Source organism: Triturus cristatus, chromosome 5_2 (genome assembly GCF_964204655.1).
Source record: "Triturus cristatus chromosome 5_2, aTriCri1.1, whole genome shotgun sequence".
Taxonomy (NCBI): Eukaryota; Metazoa; Chordata; class Amphibia; order Caudata; family Salamandridae; genus Triturus; species Triturus cristatus.
In genome coordinates this window covers 971,724,836-971,746,702 of record NC_140588.1, presented here as the reverse complement: position 1 = coordinate 971,746,702, position 21,867 = coordinate 971,724,836, and the positions used below count along the sequence as shown (strand labels likewise).

Here is a 21,867-nt window from a genome sequence, read left to right as displayed (position 1 = left end):
TTGTTCTCAGCTTTCCTAATCCTTCTATAATCTTGTATATCGGACTGTTTTACAGCTCTTCATCATTATATGGCCCTACTATCCCACATGCTAAACTAATCTAAGACCAAAGTCCTGTACTATCCTTACCATGACACCCAGCTCTATTTACTTACCTCGTAACACAGACTTTTGCAACTTCTGCAGGAAACATGGGTGTTCTTTTCAATTCCTCCATGCAGTTTCAGTCTATCTTATTTCTCTCCTGTACCTCCACATCATGTATGACCATAAACATTTCAGGCCATTTGTAAAAGCCTATTCAATTCCCAAGGAAGCAGCAGTTCTATTGATGTGGCAGCCAAAGACTAGTGCTAAAAGCCCCATTTTGGAGAGCTACTATACAAACTACGAAAAAACAATATATGTTCTCAACTCATTCTTTATGTGATCTAATTTGAGTGTGCATGTGCGCACCTAACGATATCCATTTGAGAAAAAATTTAATTCTGAAGGAAATGATTCAAAATCAAACTGTTAACAAATTAGGTCCCTATGCCAATACCCTTTATCTAGATCTATAAAACAAAGAAGTCCTTCAAAACGAGGCCAAGGCTCTTGGAGATGACCAGGAATCGTTTAAGGATTTTCTATGCTCAAGGGAAAATTAAATTTTCCAGATGGAGCACTACTGATATACTAACAAGTAGTAATTTGTCTCAACCAATAGGTGGCATCGAAATGCTGTTGCCTTACTTCACCCTAATCTGAACCAGATTATGACCACAACAGTTGAACAAAGCACATTCCCACTGGATGAACTGAAGGGTATACTGTCCGTAGTGCATGTATAATCAGTGGTTCAAGAGAAAATAAAAACTGAGAAAGCATTCTGAATGTGAATACTTAAATATGTTGGTCTCCCTTAAACGGTTTCCAACCAGTAGCTCGAGAGCTACAGTAGCTTTCCAGCTCCCTCTGAGTAGCTCACCTGTGTGCAGCCCGGTTTATTAAATTAGAAAGCTTTTGCTTGGTTGAATTAATATACATATAAAAAGATCATACAGCACTAATAATATTAGTAGCTCTCAATGCGTTTCATTGGACATAAGTAGCTCTCAGTACAGAAAAGTTTGGATGGAGAGTGATAAACCACTGGAAGGTGTTTGAATAAATGAAGTGTAAAAAGAAATAGCAAAGTTCACTATTTGGAACCAATCCTTGAAAATAGAGGCAGGTTATTACGCTCATGTCAAAATTAGATAAACCATCCTGTTGCTTCCTAGCTGGGTAAGGGCTTAGTTTAGTTCAATGCATGCAAACTTTACTTTTCAGTGAACAATTATTTTTCATTTTAATCTAACTCTTTGCTGACTTCAAGGAAAAGCATGCAACTCACAAACTTCAATCTGCAAGAAGTGAAGAAAGAACACGCTTTTTTATCTTAAAAAAAATAATCCCAAAAAAAGAGATCCGTCTACAACCAATAGCCAAATGATTAGTCAGTCATAAAAAGTGGGCATTAATTGCGAAACTGAATGTGAAGTTGAGAAACATCCTTTCTTTGGGCTGTCGGAAAGCCAGTGGGCGTACTTGGCAAACCTTCCCAATACTTCTTTTTGTGCAGATGCCCTAATGCCCCATCCAGCCATTGCACAAGTGATATTTAAAAAACTGTTTCTTAAAACTCAATGTACAGTTTGTCTGCTTTCAGAAGAGATTAAGTTAAAAACACCACACAGTTCTTAGAAGAAGACATCTTTCATCAGGTATTATTTCATGATCGTGACAACTGAACAGAGAAATATCTTTACAGACAACAGTAGCTGTCAAGCAACTACTCTACTGAAAAAATTGTTAAAAACAAAGAAATTCATATAAGATCACTGCAATGATAAACAAAACAAGGTATTCACAATTAAATTAACTAAATAAGAAATATTCAATAAAAATGTTAACACTTCTATATAAAGGATTGGCAATGCCAACGAGTCTGGCTTATAAATTAAATTTCTTTTTGAGTTATAAATTAAAATATAGGCACACATTAGGTCATCATACCTGCACTACTGTCACTCATACATCAATTTATCTATGCACCCCCTTTTACGTGGGTTTAACAAGAATTCTCATGTACAAATCTTCTACCCAAGAGTTTAAGTAGTAGGTAACCAACACCCTTGCTAAATTAGTCAGTGAGATTTCATGTAACAAAATGCCAGTTTACAGCTTTCAACAAGGTGCAATAACAATCCATCCTTAAACACTTATTGACTTTAATAAATGTATTTACTAAGTAAGCCAGGTCATATACTTTTGTCGTAACTTTTCAAAATAAACAGATGTACATAGGACATCTCTTGTGAATGAACCAATCATGCCGACAGCTTTTTTCATTGGCTTGTTGTCATAACAAACCGAAACCTCCTGTACTGCACATAGCTAGCTACCATCAAGCATGGTCATAAAATTACAAATATATACAATATTCAGTTGACAAAACAATGTACAACCCCCCTGAAAAAGGACTGAGATGTACTATGCTGAAAATCTTCAACTCCTGAAGTGTGTGCCAGATGAGGTAGCCATCGCCAGAACCCATGCCTACTGCAGTAATCTGCGAGATTCCATGTAACTAAATATACGTCTACAATCTGCAAGATAGTGTAATGACAATGCACCTTTTATGGCCTATTGGTGTTAAATGCTTTTCAAAATATTTTTTTCAGGTCTACTGCCTCTGTCATAGGTTTTTATAATAAATATATCAGACATGCAGCATTTACCATTTACCTTTACTTATCAACATAATCAATTTATGTCTGCTAAATTCTACATAATATTTCACATAAGGCAACCCTCAGCTATACAATCAGAAAATGTGATATACACAAAATTACAGTTTGGAAAACCATATTCAACCCTTTCTCAAAGGGTTCAAAAAATTATTAAAGTGCAAATCGTCTACCCCCAGGGTTTATCAGAGGGGGAAACTCCTTGCCAACTACAATATTCTGTGAGAATTCATGTAATGCAATACACAGTTTACAGGCTCTAACACAGGATAACAATGCACACTTAAAGACCTACTAACTTTACCATATTATTTTCACAATAAATAAGCCAGACCAACAGTGCTGGTCGTAAATTTCCGTAATAAAGACATTAGACCTACAGCTCCTGGATCAACTTTTTCCAATTATTCAAACAGGCCTATCTATAGCCTTTATCACAGTCCTGCCATCGTAACTAGCTCAGACCTCCTGTATTCCACATAAGCATTCCCACAAGGCAACTATTGGTATATAATCCTAAATTATACACAAGTACAAAATTACAGTTGAAAAAATATACAATTTTTCCTAAATCAGCATAACAAATAATCTTAAAATACAAATATTCAACCCCCAGGGTTTGTCACAGAAGGTAACCATCAGCAAAACCCTTAATAACTCAAATACTCTCTGACAGACGCTCTAACAATATACTTGTCTACAAGCATCAATACAGTGAATTGACAATCCATACATTAAGGCCTACTGTCTTTTACACATACTTTCCATAATAAATATGTCAGCCCAGCTGCCTTTGTTGTAACATTTCATGATAAACAGATCAGGCCTATGACCTCAATCAATGGCTTGTCACCACAACATGCTAAGTCCTGCTGTGATGAGCATAAGCGTTATCAAAAGGTAAAACATGCAAAGCAGTCAACACTTTTTAGCAGAAATACACAACTTCTCCACAGTCAGTCAGATGTAATTGATAAGAAATGTAACTCTCCTTGCCTGTCTCCTACCTCTTCTTTCCCCCCTTTGTTTTCTGACTTTTTCTGCCTGCCTCTCTCTCTTTTTCTCCAACTAGTCATGTGGGCTGCATTACAGTTTCATCTCCGCCCCCTCAGCATTTCACTATATGCTGACGATACGGTGCAGTTTACTTGCCATCCCAATGTACATTTAAATAAACTTATGAGAGAATACGTCCGCTTTGAGCAATACTCGAGTTTGCGAATAAACTGGGACACATCGGTGGTCATACCTCTTACATTGGCCACAACACAGCCGAACTTAGATTATCCCCTGAAATGGCAAACTGATCCGGTAAAGTATTTGGGCATATGGATACATAGGGATCCGGAACTGGTGATAAGAGAAAACTATGGAAGGGCGATGACTAAACTTGAAGAACAGATAGATAGATGGATATAGATGCCCCTTTCGCTAGCAGATAGGATAGCTCTGCAAAAATTGATAGTCCTGCCTACATTTTTATATTTATTTATTAATATTCCTATCTGGCTAACGCAGGCGATGTGCTCTAAACTGAGATCGGCCATGCAGAAGCTAACCTGAGCGGGAAAACAGGCCAGAATAAGTTGGAATATATTAACGAAACCATACCATAAGGGAGGTTTCGGAGCACCAGATTTACAATTATATTTTTATTGCGCACAGGCACAACATGCTCATTATTGGCTACAAACACATGCGTACATACCACACGTGGCAGTGGAAAGGGATAGTGTACAACCAACTCCACTGATAGCCTATGTGTCAGACCCTAAGTCTTTCACTCATAGAGACACGATTAACCCCTTCGCTGCGGCAGGAATTCCGCCGCAGCGCTGGGGGGTGTGGGGGGGCAGCGCGGTGGCGCTGTGCTCATGACGGAGCCACTCCGTCATGAGCCACGGTTGAGCTGTGCTCATGACGGAGTGGTTCCGTCATGACTCCGCCCAGTTGCATTGTCCCCCCCGCACAGGCGGGGAAACAGCGCCGCGTGGGCGGAGCGGCCGCCAACGGCCGCGGCATGACGGAACCGCTCCGTCATGAGCACACGGCAACCGTGGCTCATGACGGAGTGGCTCCGTCATGAGCGCGGAAGGTGTTAAAACTGTGCACTGTACTTCAAGAGCATGGTATACGCTAGCGTACCGAGCGCAGAAACTCCCCATTTACGCTTCATCACTCCCTATTGAGCACCATCCGAAACTATCAGTTACGCAAGAGAGAAAAATGTTACAACTGTTGGAGGAAATGAAACTATCCACTATGACAGATGTTTTCCCACACGGTAGATTTATTCAAAGGGAGGACCCGTCCTTAAGCATACATATTACATCCATGAAGCTGTTTGCCCATTTGCGGCTGCAAATGGCGATCAGGGAGCTATATACATCATTTCCGGAAGAACCACCGCATTTGCAAGCATTGCAGACACTATTGACTGCACCTACTCGCCAAAAATTAGTTACACGCTTATACAACGCGTCACAGTCAGAACAGGGCGGGACCACGAACAGGTCTCTTAACAAGTGGGAAGTGTTAATAGGAGACAACATAGAAGAACGAGATTGGGAATATAGTTGCACGCAACTACAACTGATGACATCAAACTGCATTTTGAGTATAATACACTTTAAATTCTTACATCAAAATACTATACCCTGATTCAGTTACACAGATATGGCCTTCGATCACATGATAAGTGTTATAGATGCGAAGCACTAAATGCAGACTTCTTGCACATGGCATGGGCGTGTCCACAGATACATAGGTACTGGCAAGAAATTACGGGAGCACTTACAGCTATGCTATCTGAACTGATACCGAATGCTCCACTTGTTTGTTTGCTGGGAATATACAAACTCAAGCCTGCAAAAAGATAGAAGTTCCTGGCCGTAGCACTTCTGTTAGCTAAATGCCGTGTTGCTATCAGATGGGGCAGCAAACGCCCCCCCAGGTTTAAAGACTGGCTTATGGATAGGTCCTATTGTAGAGAAACTTTGGAGGTTTATGCGGAGGAATTACCGCAGGCATCAAGACCTCGGGATTTCTGGGAACCCCTGACGCAATATCTTCAGACTATACAGGTGGACGGTTGATGCATGGTATTGACGAGACAGTAGAACATCTGATACTTGCGTCAGTTTATTGGTGAGCGGAGAATAGATGTAATATTTCAACTTGTGCCTAGATATGTATCAAATTGTATTTGTATCTCGTGAGCTTTGGAAACCTTGGGGGATGTCGGAGGATCGAGACGTGATGATATGAATATTAGCTTCCCTATGTACAGAAACAGACGAATATTGATGTAAACATGTCATGTAAATTTATACCACAAACAACTGTTTTATATTGGAAAATGTGCTCAGTCGATGTTGACCGGAAACAATAAACAAATAAAAAAATAAATAAAAAAAAACTAGCGTCATGTGGTGTTAGCTAAACAAACATGACTTAATGTCTCAATACACTGATGTACAAGCTGCGCTTGGTACAACCTATGCTAACTCTGTAACAGAATTGCTAATGTGTTCTTGTATACAAAATAAATCAAATATGTTGAAATTAAAAGAAATTTGCTCAACAAATCAACATTTGGACATTGCCAAAGCCCCTCTCTTGGTAGACCTGATATTACAAATTTGTAGAAAAATTAAAGTTGGCAAGATACACAACCTTCCCTAAAACAGCCTAACACGGATTCTCAAAGCGCAAATCTTTTACCCCTAGGGATTTTTACAGGTAGTAACCAACACCAAAATGCTTGTGCTCTCAGGTAATCTGTAAGGTTCACAGTAACAAAATACCCGACTACAAGCAGTAGCGTAGTGCAATGACAATCCACCCTTAGTAGCCTCCAGGCGGTTACATAAGCTTTTCACAAAATATAAGTCAGGCCTATTGCGTTTCTATAACTTTTCATAATACACAAAATCAGGCCGATAGCCTTGATGGCTTGTTACCATAACCAGCTTATTCGTACTCTTCTGGGTGTATCATTCTCACAAGGCAAAAATTGCAATGCATGCACCCTTTAAGCAGAAGCAAAAACTTCTTTCCAAACAAAATCTGTACTCAAGGCAACCAACATTTGGGTGGAACCAAAGCCCCTTTCTTAGTAGTGCCTCGTAAGGTTCATTTTCTCATTCTTATTTGACAATATAAGGTTGAAAACAACTGCACTGCCAAGTCAGCCCTAAAAACAAGGTAAGTTCATGCACAAGACCAGTTTAGTGTTGGGGTTGCAGTTTAGGGGAAGGGCCAATGTTGGAGTAAGGGTTAGAGTTAAAGTAAATTTAGGATGATGTAAGTGAAAAGCATTTTGATTGAAAATTAATCTGTATTGGTTTCATTTTAGCAGACTTTCTAAAGTAAGAAATGTGTTCTTATGTTTTTTTTTTTTTGTAACAGTTTCCCGTTCAAGGCACTCTGTCCAGACCTAGAAAGTGTCATCTACCAGAGTACACAGGCTCACACACCTAAGTCTAAAGTTTATATTTGCGGGATCTTTTACAGAAGGAAATCTCAGTGTCAATTCAACAACAATATAAGAAGATGCTTCTTGAGGAATCACTTCTGCATAAGCTCTAAGGCTCTGATCCACACTTTTCTCTAAGGGTTTTTAAATCTAGGAATGTCATCCATTTCCATACATACATCTCCTCTACTCTACACGAATGCCTGAAAAAGGACAATTAATTTGAATGTCTCTTGTAGAAATGTGCACCAGTCAATCAACTTTTCTCGTACTAAATTTGTACCCTTATGCCTGCAGGACACTAGGTTTAGGAACACAAACTGGGTACGAGGAACCATTGGTTGATTTGTGAATGGTCACGTACTTCGGAATTTGTAGGTTGGCACTACCTTACCAATGGCCATTTAATTACTCTTACCCTGGGAGCACTCATTTGTTGCACTGCTAGCCCAAATCTGGACCAGCAGCATATCTATCCTAACTTTTCATGGTGCTATCCGTTAGCCCCAATTTTGAAAACCAGGATCTGCTATGCACAAGTGAAGTTGGATTTTATGCAGGAATTCACTGCAGCCAAAATATTATAATCCAGTCCTACATTCCAATTTAAGGTGAGAGAGCAACTATAGCACAACAATTTGCCAACGTGGCAGGACCCTCACAGCATTGGCAACCAGCTCTTGCCTGGCCCCGGGAGGCAGGAAACGCTTGCTGCTTTTGTTACTGTGGGCTGATATTGCAGTACTGCTGTAAAACCAGTCCCCAGTAACAAAACCGTCCCTCATCACTGCAAAACCATCCTCACCCTTCAAGCCTCCCGGGGAACCGCCAGATGCCCGATACGGCCAGTCCGGCCCTGCAGGTCGATTCCTGATGAAGGACAGAACTCTTCCTGGTTCATCTTGTTGGGTCAGGCCTCTACTTTAACACCAACCCCCTCTAGAAAAAGCGTGGGGTCCCTTTAAAGGGGCCATCCATTGAATGATGTCGCAATACATCTCAAAACTCAAACAGACATCCTCATGCAAAGGAACATTCTAGAATTTCCTGTAGTTGAATCTTGGAAAGGCATGACTGGGCAAACAGAACGATTTCATTTTACTCAACACTAAATAGCCCCTCTAAAATAAAATATAGTGAAAGGATGTTAAAAATGGACCCGCTGCTTTTGCACCGTATTTCAACTACCCAATATTTAGCAACAATTCACTCTGTGACCTGGTTGTATTCTGAAAGGCATGCCACATTCGTACGCGTATCTTTTGAAAAGTATGTCGCGCGGTGACAGATGCGGTCACCCGCCAACTAATGTGTCACAATTCAGTACCTACCCAGGTCTTCACGGCCACCACCACTCAGTGGTGCGTGGGTGGAAAGAGAAACCGACAGCAAGTTTACTTGACATGAAACACAAAATCACTCCCTTAACCAACATAAAAGACACTAACAGGTTTTAAAATGTAGTATAATTGAACCAAATATGCCACTAATGCCTCTATTTCAATACAGAGCAGCTTTTATGTCCTGGAGATTTTGTGACACCTTTACCTGCATTTTAAAGGGAAATATCATAGACTAATTTAATATTTCATCAGTTTGAATTTGGAATTAAAGGATGCGGAAGTGCACTTACTCAACATCTACTAGTGTTATTCTAAGAGTGGAAAAACAATCAATAGATTTCTTTCACAAAGAACACCAGATAAGGGGGGGAAAAGTATGTGGCAGCATATCCGCGCACGGAGCAGGCAGCATATCACTGCATCTAACACCCACAGAACAATGCATGCATTAGGGCACTGGTCAAAGTATGTAGAATGAAGCATGTTCCAGGTTACATGTAAGTGCATGAACAATGGAGCATACAGAGAGACAGATCAGTGCAGTTGCAATTAAGGATATGGTAGGAAATCAAATCACCACATAGATCACTGCAGAAAATCACTGCAAGTAGAAGGAGCAGGGCACAGATCACTGCCTGCAACAGAGAACAAGTCAACATGTGTAGAAGGTAGCACAGTGCACATTCTTGCCAGAATCAATGCATGTAATAATGGCACACGCAGCAGGGCTTGGATCAATACAAGGAGCTGGAAAAGTGATAAATGCAATCCTGTTCAGCAATAACGTGCATTTGTAAAGCGCATGGTCACCCAAGGGTGTCTAGGCGCTGAATAACAGATGTTTGTTACCCAACTCAATGGTACTCATTTTATCAACCCCAGAACAATGAAAGGGTGAGTGGACCCACCAAGATTTGAACCCGTGGCTAGGAGGTCGAAAACAGACCCCTACAGTGGAAGCATTAGTTCATTAAGCCACTAGACCCGGCTCCATACTAGTGTATGTTTGGGCGTTGCATGTACAGGCTGCATACTTTAGTATGCTTTTTGCACAGTGCAATCTCCCCTCTAACACAGGACAGAATCAGCATATGCAGTCAAACGGGCGGGGTGAAAGCAGAGATGGATGCCCTACCCTAGGGCAGGTGGAGCCTCAAATCCACTTACCAGACTTCATCCTCTAGTCTCATCAACATCAAGGGCTCTTTGCTCTCCTCCATCTCCTGAAGGGAGGAGAGGATGGAGACAGGCTGGGCCACAGAAGGAACCAGCTATTGAACTATTCTCCTGCCATGTGGTAGGAGGGACTCTTCATGGGCCACATTCCCATTGAGGATTTTGGCACCATGCTCACTCAAAACTGTACTGAGAAGCGATGCCCAGTGAAGGATGCGCTTTTTGCAAAACACAGAAAATGGGAAACGTGCTGTGACCTCCTGCCCCAGGCCACAAAAATGCTCTATGATACTTTGTGAACAGTAAAGTAAGTAAAGGACACATTTTACTCATTGACAGAGAAGTAACACTGTCTTCGATTTTCAAGTGCCTCAAGCACTCCGAAACACTGCACAATAAGCATTCCAAGCGGATGGTTTTCAGAATATGTAATGTATCTGGCCCCACCTACCACATCTTGCGTAAACCCGCTTGCTTCGATCCCTTATCTGGGAACTCTGCAGTGCCTACAAACTCTCTGTGCATGTTGATGTGATGGACAACAGCTTCAGACTTGGTGTCTGATGGTCACCTCACTTTATTCACCAACATCCCCACCCATTAGTGGTCTCTCAGACTGGAGGATGGACAGAAACGCTGTCTAAGCAGACAGCATGGGATCATACAAGCAACAACCAGAAGAACTGAATTCTCTGCAAATTACCCTACACATAGTTTAAGGAGAAAAACAACATAAGGACCTGAATTAGTATGGGGAAAACGCGTCTTTCTTATAAAAGGAGTGCTTCTAATGTACTTTACAGAATTGGGGTTCAAACTAAAGAGAAGGCACGGAGGTGAGCCTAACTCACAGAGAGGATCACACGGCACAGCAATGGAGTATCAGGGAAAGCATCGCAGGACACGTTCATCTGCAACACAAACGTTTATGTTGTGTATAAGATTTAAGGGCGCAGTTTTAAAGTTATTTAAATTAGGTTACTTCTAAAGGCTGCATTCATAAGACTAGAACACGCAATATATGAATTCTTATGTTGTGCTATGCACGCTGTCACTTTACTAAGGCTAGAAAATGAATAATGCATTGCTTAAGTTTTTATATGCAGTATTTGCATCTCTTATGCCTTTCTATGTACACTGCCACCTTTCAGAGGCTGGGAATAAGTAACTTGTTGAGCTGGTGGGCCGAATATAGAAAGTGCTTCTTTGGGCTTCATACTGCAATACGTAATATTTACATATTCCATATTGCGTTATGCACAATGTCACTTTCGAAAGGTTGTATTTATAAGATTAGAGTATGCAATATTCATTTATCTGCAGTGGTGCTATACACGTTGTAACTTTATAAAAGGTCAGCAAATGATGCTCTTAAAGTGATTTATTTAGATAGGCTGTAGAACTTATACTTTTTATTGCTGATGCACCATTGTCTTTTATTATTGTCACGTTATGTAGACCTCCGTCGGAGATCCATATCATAATAAACTAAACTTGAAATTTAACTTGAAACTATTTAAATGATTCATAAATGAGCTGCATTTTCCCAGTCCTCTCTCATTTTGATAATCTTTATTCAGTCATTAAAATTACCATAAAAGCACAGAATAAAATACATAGAGAGTCATATTTCCTTCTTAATTTGATAGCAGCAGAAATGCAAGTAAGAACAGAAAAACACATTTCTGAAGAGGTTTTAAAAATCCATCCCTTCTTGGTAAAATGCTCAGGCATTAAAATTGTGTAAAAAGCAAACTCTCAAAGTGCTGTACAAGGTGCAAAAAAGCACAAAATGTGCAGGGGTTTGACTGGAAGAAGCATCACATGGACAGCATGGTAAAGATGCAAACCAAGGTCTGGTGCAAGGAAAAGCAACTAGGAAATTGATTGTATTTAATCTAAATCTTATTAAGTAAAATGTATGTTCTGAATTTACTATCCATTTTAAAAAGGACTCCATTCCAGAAGTGGTAGAGACTGGTATGTAATTCAATACTGAAGCTCTCGCCATTCGAGCCTCCGCTCTATACAAGAGGAATTTTCGCTTCACTAAGGCTTTTGTTTGTGGTCCAATACTTTCTGGAGAATCAAAAAGTGTTCTTAAGTCTAAGTTAGAAAGAGTACACCTAACATATGCCAGTCTTGGGATAGAGCTATTATAGCCTTATAGCCTGCCGTAGTGGGCTATTCCGGCTATTAAAGGCCCGCTCCCGCGTTTAAGGCCCAAGCCGAAGGCGAGGGACTTTAACAAGGGACCGGGACTTTAATAGCCGGTATAGCCCTGCTACGAAGGGCTATAAGGGTATTAGAACATTCTGCAACCAGAGGGCAGAATGTTCTAACAAATAAAACAAAGGCTTCCCGAAGCTTGAGGGGATTTAAATTCCCTCAAGCCTCGAGAGGCCTTTGTAAAACATTGGAATGTTGCTCTGCGGGCCTTTACCGGCCCGTAGAAGCAGGGAGCACTCCATTGTCTTCCATGGAGCTCCCAACATTCCAATGTTCTAATATCACTTAAACACACACATAGAAATCCCAGCTTCTGGGGTGCTCCATATTTTTACCCACAGTAAAGGTTGAGCTATTTTAGCAACATCTTCCAAAAACCCCATATCCAACTCAAGGTGCGAAATGAAACAAGAGATGGATTTGGAAATAGATAAAAGCCTACAGAGAAATGTATTCTCAGTTGCCTGCAGTCTTCCCAGGGATTTATAACCCCACACACCTGTTCCATTGGTTCCTACAGCAAGGCATTTACTCTTGTAAAATAGTTACCTCCTTTGTGGGCTTGTGGCCCAGTTTTCTTGCGAATTTAAAAATCGAATCACAGACTATCCATATTTTCTGAGTTCATTGATTAATTAATCTACCCCAGGTCAAAACAGTTTCAAATAAAATACCTAGGTAGTTAAAGTGGGAGATCTTGGAGTTTACACTAAAAAAAAGCGTTCCGATTTTATGTTTTAGGGACCGCTAGTTAAAATAAAAGATTTTTTATGATTCGCTGTAAGTTTTAAATTAGTCATATAAGCATTAAAGCCGTTTATGCGTTTTTGCAAACCATTTGCTGTTTGTACGATTAAAACTGTGTCATTCGTATTAAGTAAAACTGGGACTGGGTTAGAACAGATTCTGGGGTCTCATTACTACAAGAGCCCAGGGCTGTGTCCAAAGCATTAATATAAAATAAATAAAAAAAACTGGGCTTAAATACAGCCCTGCCTTACCCCTCTTGCCACCATTATGGAACATGTAGGCTCTCTGTGCTGTGTATAGCGAACACTGGTAGTCGTACTCAAGTGAAGGCGCCTAACAATGTTCAACAAGGGGGGGTTCAACTCCTGCAAGCTCCATCAGTTCCCATGGTTTCCCCCTAACTAGCAAGTCAAAGGCACAGGAGAGGTCCATAAAAGCCATGTGAAGGGCTCCTCTTCAGACCTTGACGTACTTTCTCATGATGAGGGATACATTTAATGCTTGCTCAGAGGTCCCTAGACCAGGGCGAAACCAATATTGTACCTTAGGAAAAGATTTGTTTTCTTCGGCCCATTTTTCAAGTTTTCAAAGTAGGACATACCCTAATATTTTTACTGTATCGTCTAACAGCGAGATTGGGCAGTACCATGCTGGGAGGTTCCTATCCCCTTTTTTGTATATCTGTACTATAATGGATCCTCATCATGAATCAATCAGGACTTCCCTGACGACTGCTCTAAGTAAATTTTTTGACTAATGGCGTAGTATGCATAATTCATATCTCTTCTAAGGTGCTATGCACGTTGTCACTTTATAAACGTCAGCAAATGATGCTCTTAGAGTGATTTATGTAATAGGTTGAAGAATTAATACTTTTGTATGCTGATTTTATTACGCACCATTGTTTTTATTATTGTCAGATGTTATGTGGACCTCCGTCGGAGATTAATATCATAATAAACTAAACTTGAAACTTAACTTGAAACTATTTAAATGATTCATACCTGAGCTGCATTTTTCCAGTCCCCTCTCAAATGCATAAACCAAACAGTTTTCCTCAAATCCATACATGTATGTATTACTAGGGAATGTACATTCTATTAGCTATTTTCTGGCCCTGACATGACCTTTTTATATAAGTGATCAAACGGACATGTGATTAGCAGAACGGACTGAACTTGTGGCAAACAGGAATAGAGCAAGGGGTAAGACAAGGGTAAAAATTGATAGAGTTCTTTGGTGCTGCTAATTTTCATCAAGCATTCTTAGTGTATTTTATTGAGGTTAATGGCCGGGTTTTTCGGTAAGGCTCTCACTAACCAGATGGACACCAAGATATGTATTAAGAAAGCTACACATGCTTGCAGGGCCCAAGATCACCTTGTGTGCTTCCCTCTACAATGAGGATTTTTGTGCGAGAGTTGTTGCGTCATTAATGAATGAGTGATAAGGTGTTGTTGCATGTACAGTTTTGTGTGCCACTTCAATGCAAAAAGTATTTTTGAGAACAAGTCTACACAACAATCAAATCACCAAATACCCACACCCCTGAAACAATTGGCAAAGACTCCAATCCACTGAAAAACAATGTAAAACAAAGCCACAAATACGAGACCAAGAGCATTCGTAATGACCCCTTCATAAAGCCCCACACTGATACTTTACTTTTATCCCCTCCTCCTGGGAAGATGGAACGTAGTCTCGCTTTTTTATTCTTCTCTTCAGGGGCCATCGGGAGTGGTTTCGAGCCGTGGTTCAATATCGAAGAGTCACGGTTGTTACTGTTCATTCTCAGTGGAGGAGCCGGAGGTTTCTCGTCAGTATCCACACTATCGGACATCTTCAGCAGCCCTCACAACCTCCTAGGATCAAAGAAGAAGCAGAAAAAGAATTAATACCAGAAACAAAAAATATGGAAATCATTATTTGGGGAAGCAGTTTTTTTTTTTTTTTAGATCTTATGTTGTAGATCAACACATTAGACAATTCACTAAATCAACAGACATGCTAAGAGCAAGTAAAGAAGATGTTCACCACAAACCACGGCTTGTGTGGAGAATTCTAAAGCCCGTCACATCAGATTAAACAAAAGCATTTATCTCTTTCTAGATGGCTCTTTTGAAACTTACATTAAGTGGTCAATATACCACCACAAATTGAAACGGTTTTTCATTGATTCCCCAGGTTAACATTTAGTGCTTAAAATTTGAGATTTTGACCGTCAACATCACAGCATCTTTTTTTTTAGGCCATTCTAGATTCTGACTATGTAAAAAAAAAAGTAATTGAGATATAGTTAAGTCTTAGGAGATCGGATAGATGATCTTGAGGCAGGGGATTTTAGACTAACATAAATAGTATTATAAATGAGTAATGGAGAATAACCTGGATCTTTTTCACAGAGTGGTTATGTATGGCATCAAATTGACAGTGTGATCAAAGTTCAAATTGCCTAAGATGTCACTCAGGACACGCAGGAGAACAATATTGACTATGCATTTCTTACCCACCTAGAATTTTAAGGAACATATGGTCTACAAATCATTTGTTCCTGCTTTGAACATAATAGCTTAGCACAGGAGTAATGGGGAACTATGCATAACATGGTATCCCCACCAAAATAATTTATTTTTAAACTAGTCTCCTGCTAACCACTCCCACCACTCACTAAAATTACCTCTAATTTTAAAAAACAAGCATTTGCAATGCAATAGGTCTCGCATTTGCGAGAGTTTAAACTATTGGCATTGTAAATGACAAAGCCTTTTATTCATGTTTTAAAAACCAACACGTAAATAAAAGGCATCGTCATTTACTATGCCAATAGCTCAAACTTTCACAACTGCGAGACCTATTGCATTGCAAATGCTTGTTATTGGGAGGCAGGGGCTTCCAGATTTTCTTAATAGGTGAATATTTGTTTTGACTGCTGAATGAAGATAGATGGAATGTTACAGCAGATAATAATGGGTGTTATTTTAAGGAACTGCATATTGACTGGTGTCACAATGTCTCTCAAATCCCAGTCAGACCTCATATAACAAGGGGACGAGCTGGAACCGTTATTGTTGAGTGAAAAATGTAAAAGACAAGAAGCTGCCGCCATCACCAAGTGTCAGTTGAAGACAAACTGGTACTATAAGCCAAACCAAGCTAAGTTGCTCAAAGACAACGCTATACAAAATATGCAGTGAAGGGAATATCTGAGCAAAATATAATAACAAAACCAAGTGTTCCAAGCGAATGCTAAGTCGCGGAGCAACTGCTCAGCATGAAAACGTATATGGTGCTCAAAAGGAAGATCGCAATACAGCGCGCTGAAAATAGTAAACGCAGCAGAGGTTGATAAACACTGCGAGACACAGATGGGGTTCTTAAGAGAATGAAATATGTGGTTCGCTGCAAAAACAAATCTAATCCTCAAAGTAAAGAAAAGCAGATAGATAACGATAACTGAAATAAGTGGATTTACAAAAGACCGCTCTAGGAAATACGTACCTCACATAATAAGAAGCACAAGTAACTGACGCAGTCGTTGAAACATGCAGCAAATAGGCAAAACGCTGTGTTAAGGACGCGAATACGTAACCTTGATTAAAGCACTATTACAAGAAAAGAATATACACAATGCATTAGCACTATGACACAAATGACGAGTGGTGCGCGCTGGTGCCACAGCGAGACATCGGATTTCAATTATCATGCCCATGTCTGGGCACGATAATTGAAACCACATGGCGGCCGTGCGGGTAACCGACACCAATAGGCCATGGGAGGAGCAATGCGCCCGCCTTTGGCCAATTGCGTGCTGTCTTTGTTAAAAAGATGCACGCAAAGTCCAATAGCGTGGGACAAAACAAAAAGCACGAGCGTGTGCGATTGTTAAGTCAGTTTTTGAAAGCCCTTACATGAAGTCTTTGCCAGAACAGCACATGCGCGCTGTTACAGGCTCGACCTAAAAACCTGGCCCTCTGCAACTGACCCCAACCAACTACATTTAATGCCATCCATCCGCACGACCCTCTGTGCCATTCATTCCCCTACCTGCTCAAAACTGCGTACTACGCTCTTCAGAGCAGAAAGCCAGCGCTCCACTGACCGTGCGTGACTCTGTGGCAGCGTGTTTTTGAACACAGGTCTGTAGAGACCTGCGCTAAAAGGGAAAGCCATGGTTGGCACAGGCAGCATGCTAGCCCTGTTCTGCCACCTCCCTCAGATCTGTGGAGTCCCAAGAGGTGAAAGAAGGTGGGCGAGACTGCCAGTCACCATTTCGTCACTTAGCTCTAACCTGGGCAAGGCCATGGAACACATTAAGCTCGCGCTTCCCCTAGTGACATCACAAGAATAGTAAACACGTTTTCTTTCCCACCGTTACATAACAGCTGTGAATAGCTGGATTTCCATTCAATAATTGATGCTAATGGCATCAAACAGAAGTCATGCATGACAAGCAGGTTGTTTATTGAAAGGCTGGGAAAAGCAAGGAACGTCAGGTTAAAGGTGTCAGCAAGCTGTGACACAATAGAAAAAACTTGGACAAGAAACCAGGGAATAATTAGGATTGTGAAAGCAAAACAGACACAAGTGGCCAATAGGAAACTACGCAGTTTAAATAAGCTTGCATGCCTGTTGGCTAAGATTGGGTGTGGGAGTGGATCGTTTCTACTCAACAGTATGCACACACAGGGCTTTCCCCTGGAAGAGTCTGCCTTTCTCCTTGCAGGATCTGGAGGCTGCCCCAGGCAGAGGTGCAATCTTGCATGGCAGCTGCAGTGAACTTGCTTTCTTAAAGAGAAACTGACCGCATTCCTTAACTGACTGAGAAGGCTTGTGCCTTTAAAGAAACAAATAGACACAAATTGATAGTTTAGATGGACTTTCCAATTTCAATATGCATGAATGACTATTAACCTACACACATACTTTGGTAATGCATTTTATTGACTTGTTTCTGTCCAAGCCTATTTATATATTTTGCTAAAAAAAAAAATCTATAGTGCACAGCAAATAGTTCTGTCAAGTACTGAAATATAAATAAAGTATTTGGGAGCACATAAAAGTCAATAGATAATGTTGAATTAGTTACACAGGTGTAGGAGGCGAGGCCCAAAGGTAAATAATGTGATCTACTAAACAAGTCCAGAAGTAGCAAAAAGTCAACTCTGTTCCCTTATTGTCACTTGTAAAAATGTATCGAACAAAGCCAGCTGACGCGTTTCGCAGCAGAAACCGCTGCTCAGAGCTGCCAATCACACAATATCAAATCAAAGATTCGAAACCCTGCTTATTGTAAGGTTATTCTCATTCTCAAGTACCAGTGAGGCAAAATATCATAGAAGCAAAATAATACATTTATCCATCAATATTGTCCAAAAGAAATGTTCAAATAATGTTGTTGTCTCATAAGATATTCAGTGATTTACATAATCAATTATACTCCCAAATCCTTTGGATCTTCAGTGGACAAGTAAGATCACACTTGTGGTGGAAGCATGCAGGAATGGTAATACGTGAGCTCTTTCTACTGTACTTCCTTGTCTACCGTAATCACATGCAGGGGTGTTTTTGCTTCAAAAACACACATCATTTGTTACATCAATAATAATAATAATGTTGTGCTTATCCTCCAAAAAAGTCTCCATACTCGGGAAAAATGGAAGTACTCATCCTGGGTACCACCACCTTTGCCTGGGAATGAATCTGGGTGGCCTGACACACTGGGAACCCCACCCACCCAGACCAAGCACGCAAACTCATACTGGACTCCTCGCTCACAATGAACCGCCAGATCAACGCTGCATCCTCCTCAAGCTTCCACACACTACGCGTGCTTCAAAAGACTTTCAGATGGATCCCCACCGAAGGAAGAAAAATGGTCACCCATGCACTCTTCGCCAGCAGGCTCTACTACGGCAACGCACTCTAGGCCAGCACCACCTGGAAACTCCTCAGGAAACTACAGAACGTTCAAAATACCGCAGCCAGACTGGTCCTCAACACCCCACATCGCAGCCACATCACCAAACACCTTTGTGAACTTCATTGGCTCCCAGTCAACAAAAGAATCACCTTCAAGCTCCTCACTCATGTCTGCAAAGCCCTCCAAGAGGCTGGATCAGCATATCTGAACCACCGGCTCGCATTTCACGTTCCCACCAGACACCTCCGCTCCGCCCAGCTGGCCTTTGCCTCCGTCCCTCGGATACACAAGACAAGAACCAGAGGAACATCCTTCTCCTACCTTGCTGCCAAGACCTGGAACTCCCTGCCCCTCCACCTTACGCAATCCCCGACGCTGACCGAATTCAGGAAGGATCTCAAGACCTGGCTCTTCGACTGAACCCAGACGAATCAGCAGCCACCCTCACCCTAAGCGCCTTGAGACGCTAACGGGTGAGTAGCTGCACCAAACCCCTGATTGATTCATCGATAGCATATTGCCAATAAAGAGAAACCTCACTAAAAGTTTTACAACTACTAATTACACTTTTTTCACTGCTTGGGATTCCAAAATCTATAGTGAAAATACTGAAATTCTTGAAATCCACATTTCTATGAATTCACACGATCCTAAATTGGCTAATATTTTTTCTGTGCATAGTAGGCTGCTTAGAGTAAAGATATACCTTTGTTTAGTTTTTTCACCACCCACAATTTGCTTTCCATATGGAGAAATCTCCCTCTGCATACCCTCTGAAAATGTGTATTTTTGATATTTTTCAAATAACATTTATATACTTGATCTAGATGTTTTTGGTACCTATTGTAAGAGCAGAAATGGAGTGTGAAATTCTTTGGAAAGGTTACGATTTTGTGGGTCATTACTACCTTCATCATTGAACCTAAATGTAAATGTTTGGAAAATCTGCCTTACATGTAGATTTCCCCATTTGCAAGTTTCAATTAAGAGCATAAACACATTGACGTGTATTTAGCACATGTGGATGGCGCTTTCTGTAGGACGAAGTTCAAGTTAGTAGTGCAAAAAGATGTGTGCTAGGACACAAGTACATCCTGGCACTAGAGACTTTCAAGGTTTCATTCTTTAGAGTATTTCATCTACAATATCACTATGGTGAAATCTCAGTTCTATAAACTATCTAATATTTGAATAGAAAGAGTGAATAAGCTGATTAGGTAGGGATAGATACACAAGTATTGGCAAAGCCAATACATCTGGCTTGCATTTTTAGTCTAAAGTAAAACATTTTTTAAGCTTCTTGCAGTGTAAAAAAAACCAGAAATTATTGCTGTCAGTACATAATGCATCAAGGAGAAAATGAATTTATTGTATGATGGCTCAAAGTACTTTTGTGATGGTCAAATAGTCTCTCATGAATCGCAATGCAATCACTCCCTGGGAGCGGGCATCATACACAAAACAGCATGAGGTGAGGGAGAGATACTCTCTTGTCCCAAGTCAAAGCCCAATCTCTTTATCTTCAAAAGAACTGGCAACAATGGGACCGATGTGATGTTAAGCCAGATCTAATAAAAAAATAAAACAAGTACTCCTGATAGCAACCCACACTTCAGCACCTTAGCTAATGAGCTGAGGACCGTCAATTAAAAAAAGATAACAAATGCCAAGACACTCATCAACAAATATGGCAAAACTAGGTATAGAAAATTGATGGCCATAAGTCTTCTCGGGCGGACCTAGAAATGCTAGAACATCTGTACCGCCAGCTTCCCTTTTAACTTCACATGTAGGCAGACTGAACGAAGACCAAGCACAAAACTGAAACTTTCCATCAATTTCAATTCACCCATCTAAAATGTCACATATTGAGAGCAACGGTCACCTCAAATGAGCCCTCTTCGTAGTCTAGAAATCTGCTGAGACTATGTGTAGCAGAGACTGCTATACATTCTGGTCATACAGACAGAATGGATGGTCAAACAGCCCAGCCTTAAAAATATTCTGTTCCTTTCAACGATAGTAAAACAGATTATTCCAAAGTTTGGAGTCGTGCACACTAAGGGCCAGATTACAACTTTTGGTGGTACGGGGGGGGGGGGGGGGGGGAGTAGCACACCACCGCCGCATTCCACATCGCCAAGTCACTGCTGCCCGCCTGCAAAATTACAACCTAAAAGTGGTCTGGTGGGCGGCATGTTTGCTCCTGCTGCGGTGTCTCTCAAAGGCAGCGGTGCCTTTGAAAATGGCCCTGCCATGGGAACCATCAAAACTGAAGCACTGTATCCTTACTATGCCAGGCGCACTGCTTGATTCATGGCTTTTCACAAAAGTACCGCAGCATATCCGTATTTAACAATTTTATATTATTTTTATTCACTCCAAAATTATTTTTCTCTTTTCATTTCTCCATTCAGATGTTTAGGTTTTCCAGTGCTTCTAATGCAACAGATACGCCTATCCAGGTCTTTCTCTGAGGCACGCTAGAATACATAGTTAATTCATAGCAGTTAATCATGTTTACCCAATGCATTTCGAGCTTCCTAAGCCCTTCTTCAGGGGTTCACTACAAAATTAAATTAAAAAGTTGCCATTAGATTTACTATTCAGACCGCTTTGCATCAGAATTAATGTTGTACTCATTACATTATGTAAAAACGTGTGTCATGTTATACAATCTTTCCAATGAACAGCATTATCCAGCGAAGAAAAATGTTCAAACAAATCAGAAATGTGGCCAAAGAGGTCCTGCCAAGCATACTGCGGCCTCCTGACCGCCGCGTCTCCTCAAGGGAACGGCAGTAACCTGGTGGCAGCGGTGGTCCCATGGCGGTCTGACCACCCAAGTCCTAATGGGGCCCTCGGACCGCCAGTGTTGCGATGGCTGGACCGCCACTGCAGCGCATCCATGGGTATGGCGGTCCTCGGACCGCCAGACTCGTAATTAGGCCCTAAATAGACACCCTTCACACTTTGTACACTTAAATTGTGGCACATTGAACACACTGTGTGTAGTGGAGTGCTGTATTTAATCTGGCCCGTATCACATTTTGTCGACAAAGAAGTGTGGAAAATATGATGAAGAATACATGGTGTGTCAAATATAATAATTAAGCTTATAATCCACTTTTTCACTGGCAGCCAGTGATGGTCTTTGATCTTTCCAAGTTGCTAAATTTTGAACATATTGCAATTTAA

General features: G+C 40.9%; 1 protein-coding gene across 3 annotated transcripts in view; it reads right to left on the bottom strand.

Annotated features, from left to right (window-relative positions):
- The window catches only part of PAK3 (p21 (RAC1) activated kinase 3), a 347,852-nt gene that overhangs the window by 187,805 nt on the left and 138,180 nt on the right, over positions 1–21,867 (bottom strand). For all 3 annotated transcript variants that reach the window (XM_085608185.1, XM_085608186.1, XM_085608184.1), the window contains exon 2: positions 14,415–14,611. In XM_085608185.1, the coding sequence (XP_085464311.1) occupies positions 14,415–14,589 (175 nt within the window). In that variant the 5' untranslated portion in view covers positions 14,590–14,611. The remainder of the gene's footprint in view (positions 1–14,414; positions 14,612–21,867) is intronic.